Source organism: Nesoenas mayeri (genome assembly GCF_963082525.1).
Source record: "Nesoenas mayeri genome assembly, chromosome: 16".
NCBI lineage: Eukaryota > Metazoa > Chordata > Aves > Columbiformes > Columbidae > Nesoenas > Nesoenas mayeri.
The window spans coordinates 5,514,731-5,519,829 of record NC_137562.1 but is presented as its reverse complement, the minus strand read 5'-3'; the positions used below and the strand labels follow the sequence as shown (position 1 = coordinate 5,519,829).

Below are 5,099 nucleotides of genomic sequence, written 5' to 3'. Positions count from 1 at the left end.
TCAATTATAAAATATTTAGACACTCATTGATGGGAAAACTGCATTGTGTAGTCCTGAATTTTATATGGAAGAAGCAAATCTGGCTGTAATTTGCAGAATATACTGTGTTGGCTTGACTTGGGATAACTTGTGCTCCTGCAAATTCAAATATTTGTCTGAATAGATGAGGGTTTTCTAACAAGTCTTTGAGCAAACAGTAATCCCACAGTGCTTGTGTACTGCCTGCTTTTTCTTGCAGAAAAAAAGAATCAATAAATTAATATAAACAGCATCTTTAGACGAAAAAGATATTATCTCAGTCTGACATTCCTCGTACTATCTAGGGGGAAACTGCATATATCTTGTTCAGCCCAGCACTCTTACCAAGGAAGAAACATTGCGAACAGACCATACTTTGAGCTTAGTAGTTACAATTCGGAAAGTGTTCACGTTTCATTGCAATTACAAATGGGGGCAGATTCTCAGTGGATAGAAATGTTGCTCTGGTTATTAGCATAGTTAAAGACTGCTGCCCTGTACTAGCATGTGTTGTTGTGATGTCTTTGTTCTGCCGTATGTATACATCTATAGGGTGCACTGCTGGAAGATGATACTGTTTGGGGTGGGGAAGGAGGTGCTGCTGATGTTCCAGTCCTTGTGTGTTACTTAGATGGGTCCTGACCTGAGCCTGGGCTCTGTTCCTGAGGGCTGGGAATGGCTGAATGCCAGTTCTGGGCTTCCAGTCTTGGCTAAACATCAAGGTCTGGTCCACAGCAGCTGATTGCAGTGAGGTTTCCTTAGACTGCAGTCCTGTTCTTCCCTTCTGTTTCACCCCTGGAGCTGTTTGTATCCATGCACTATCTCCTATTGTGGGGTTCAGTCCCATGGAGGCAGTTTCTCTCTGTTCCCATCACAGACAGATTTGTGATGGTTCTCATCCTGGCTCCATGCAGGAGGCTGCACCGTGGGTTTCCAAAGTATCAGTTAGAGAGCTGGGAATCTGAAACTGGGGCTGGACAAACCCACCACCCATGTCCATGGACAGCCTGTGGGGAGGAGCTGCCCCTTCCCTGGTTGGTGCCAGAAAGTGGGAGAGATATTTGAGGCATTTAGTGAATTTTCTTTCCATCATGTTTGCATGTGGGTTGGAGAAATTTGGCTTTTTTGCTCATGTCTGTGTTAATCTGTAGACAGCAGGCAGACTTACAAGGTTTTTTCCCATTGTTAGACTCTGTTTCTAGTTTTCTGAACCAGACAACCAGGACCATGGTTTAACATGACCTGCTGCTCTGACAGAAGCAAACAAGATTCAAAGTGAAGTCTTCAGACTGTTTTATTCAACAGGCATATTTTTTGCTTAAAGGCAAAGCACAGTATGAATCAGTCTCATCTAAAAAAACACTTTTTAAAAGAGGAGTAAATAGGACATCAGGTAGAAGAAAAGCTAAATACACAATAACCTGAGGCAGAATATCATGGCAAACAGTGCATCAGAGTATAAAGGTACATAACACTGACGACAAGCAGAGTTTTTTGCGACAAGTAGGTACAGTCTTTCCACACCACAAAAGGCTGGTTGTGTGGTTTCTTATGCTGATTGGTCTTAATGTGCACATCAGATGCTGCAGAAGTAAGGCTGAGCTAACTGTATGATCCTTGTACTGCTGAAATGTAATTCGTGAGACACAGAGAAGGCTGAAAGCATTCAGTTTAACTTTCTTGCTGGTTATTGGGGCTTTTCTCTGGTCCCTACCTGAAATGTGGGAGAAGTTTCATCTGTGTCTGTTCTGCTACATGCCCTACGGTGCCCAAAGGATGTTGGTGATTTTTTAGTTTAGCTTTTTAAATTAAGGTTTATGAGATCAGGTAAGTGGTGAAACAGTGAGAATATTGGGGACGTGGGAGGATGAAATTGTGGGAAGAAAAGAGAACTCATAAGTCAAATGAGATCTTCTAGATATTTGAAGGCATTAGACAGTATTTGGTCCCCCTCTGCCCTGAGAGTTCCAGGTTACTGCTCTTATTAAAAGTGAGATACCAGAAAGATGCTAAATAGACTTTAGAATGGCTTAGAGTTTTCTCAGCCTGGCACTGTCTGTGATACTGCCTGTACACTGTATTATTTACAAATCACATCAGCCTTTGCTCAGTTACAATATGCTATTTGAAGGCCACTTACATGGTTTATTCCTATAAAAAGCAGAGACAAGACTAAGTTATTGTAGCTGGAGTTGCATGTTTACATCCCACAAACTTGCACACAGAGTTTGAAAATGATTGCAAACAGCACATTGTTTTCTTGCTCCTAATGCAGGTGTGTCCACCCACTGAACTCAGTGTAAAGCTCTTTAAGTAAAAAGAGACCGACTTGTGACATAAAATTCTCGATGCATAGAAGTCATATCTGCCATATACATCCTATTGCTTTCAGGTGCCTAACTTAGTCAAATGGATATCTCCAAAGACTCCATGTAACATTAATAAAAAGCTAAATTCAAACCATTTTGCATTTTAGCTGTTCCTTATGTTCAGCTCAGTGTAGACTTCAAAATTCTCTAGGGTTGGATCTCACTGGTGACAGTTTATAGAAAAGAGATTTCTGTGATTTGTTTTGTTAACATACTAAATACTACATAAATCAGTGCATTTCAGTTTAAAGAAAAATAGTTTGAGGATATGATGCTCATATATCACAATAGGGAATGTAAATGTCTTCAAATCAGTCAGTTCTATCACACAGCTGTTTAACACACACTATTACTCATACAGTAATTGTTCCTTTTCACTTAACTGATTTCTACTGAGAGAATAGTTCAGTGCAAGAGGAATGTTTACCTTCACCCTTCAAAGATTGGGTTGCTTTATAGCAAGGAGCACAAATGTTAATCTATTCTTTTAATAAAAGGTGGAGGCATGAGAGTAAGGGTAGAGCAACGCTGTTACCTGTTGGTGTTTGATTTGTTTTGCAAGTGATTATATTTCCATAGGTGTAACTAAAGAAATCATTTTGAAAACACTGACTTGTTGGTAGTGGCACAGAGATAAAGCAACAGGTACAAATGAATGGTAGAAACAATGTTATTTCAGTCTCTATAAGGTAGCATTCACTTTCATGATTCATTTTTCAAGTAAATTTCTTAAGCTATTTTGTAAGCCACTCTGGATTTCCTTCTGTGACAAGTATTTAAATAACTTCATATTATTTAGTTGAATCTGGTTTTCATTTTGAAAAATATAAACCAAGAGATCAAGGACAAGGTTATGTTTTCATTCCTGTGCTATTCCTTCAAGCTCTGCTTTTTTTCCTATGTATCCAGACACATGTGTATATTTGTACACCTGTCATATGTATCCTCTTTATCCTCAGTACAAAGGCTGAGGTTTACAGCATGCACTGTCCCACATTTATGCCGTAGCAGCAACACACTATTTCTTTGAAGGTCTTTCTCATCTCCAGGCTCCGGAAAGCATAAATGAGTGGATCAATTACTGAGTTGCACATTATCAAGACCAGATAGGTGTTAAAGTGTGAGGTGTAGCAGACACAGTACGGATTCATCGGGCAAGAAATGATGAGAATGAGGTGAAGGAAGAAAGGTGCCCAGCAAACAATGAAGACACCAAGTAAAATAGTGATGGTGACGGCTCCCTTCATGCAGGTGCGCTGGTAGGGCACCCCGTCCACGGGCAGGGCTGCGATCCGCTTGACGTGCAGGCGTGCAAACAAGAACATGTGGACATAAAGAGAGGCCATGAGAAAGAGCATGGTAAAGAACATGGTGATGAGACAGACAATGACAGTTTTGCTTTCTGAGTAGGCAATGAATATGATGCCACAGATGATACAAGCAATCCAAATGACCACAATCAGAGTTAAAGCTTTCTTCACAGTCATGATGCTGTGGTAACGGAGAGCATAGAAAATAGTTATGTACCTGTCAATGGCTATAATCAAGAGGTTGCAAATTGAGGCTACTAAAGAAATACAAATCATTGAGTCAAAAACGTTGTCCATATGCTGAATAAAGTGGTCATCAATGATCAAGTAGCCGTTGCTCAGGATGGCAATCATGACAGTCTCCAAGGCATTTGACATGCTCACCAGCATATCTGCCACAGCCAAGCTACAAAGGAAGAAGTACATGGGAGAATGTAGGTTTCCATTCTTCAGCACTGCAAGAATGACAAGGATGTTTTCCAGCAGGCTGATGATCCCTAAAGTCAAGAAGACCTCAGCTTTTATGAAGACCTGCTCACAGAATCCATTGCTGCTCCTGTTGCTCAGAACTGAGTCATTGAAGTCTTCGGTGACATTGAGCAGCACAGGCTGAAATGAAAATGCAAAGTGTGTGGTATTCATTGTCAGCAAAGGACTCAAATTCACAAGTGATTACAGACTTGATAGAGCACAGGTTAAAAAAAAAAAATAAATAAAAAGGGAGGAAAAAGGAAAAGAAGTCCTTCCAAGCTGTTCCTGTGCACATGGGATGGAATCAAGCAGGACTTTTCTTTAGTTGCTTTTAAAAGTAGAAGCAAAATTTGCATTTACAGTGAGTTTTGTGTCAGTCGTGGGCTACTCTTCTCCTTTATAAGAAAGTGAGCTGCAAACCTCGCAGGTATCAACAGTTTTCTCTGAAGGGAAAAATCAGCAGCTGTTTCTAGCTCTCCTGATGCTGAAAAGCAGGGACTTGTCCCATCTGCTCTCGTCAGCTGGGGCCAGCGCAGGTTTGCTGCCAGTATGTTGCAGGCTCGGTGGAGTCTCTCTTGCTATTTCAGTGGCAAGAAAGGAAAAGAGAACGGAGGGATTTATACATGCATAAAAGAATAAACAACTCCTACTTCATCCCCCGAGCGGAGCCGCGGCCACTGAGAGCGAGCAGCCCGGTGACTGACAGCCCCGCATCCGCGCTGCTCCCCGGCACACAGAAACAATGCCGCCCTCTGCAGACAGCGATTAGGACCGATTTGCCCTAAAATTCACCTGAAAAATGAGATTTTTCACCCAGCAAAACTTTGACTGGTCTTGTCAGCCGGGTCCGCCCGTGGGAGCGACCAGGGGCAGTACTTCAGAATCAAAGCAATACAGTGTCGCATATACTGATATGTGGGGTTTCTGTTAC

At 41.6% G+C, this 5,099-nt stretch overlaps 1 protein-coding gene across 1 annotated transcript; it reads right to left on the bottom strand.

Annotated features, from left to right (window-relative positions):
- Window positions 1-3,361: 3,361 nt before the first annotated feature.
- MC3R (melanocortin 3 receptor) lies at window positions 3,362-4,594 on the bottom strand (the record flags this gene model as incomplete). Its single annotated transcript, XM_080354796.1, has 1 exon — window positions 3,362-4,594. The coding sequence occupies exon 1, from the start codon at window positions 4,337-4,339 to the stop codon at window positions 3,362-3,364; it is 978 nt and encodes a 325-aa protein (XP_080210922.1). The 5' UTR covers window positions 4,340-4,594.
- Window positions 4,595-5,099: the final 505 nt, after the last annotated feature.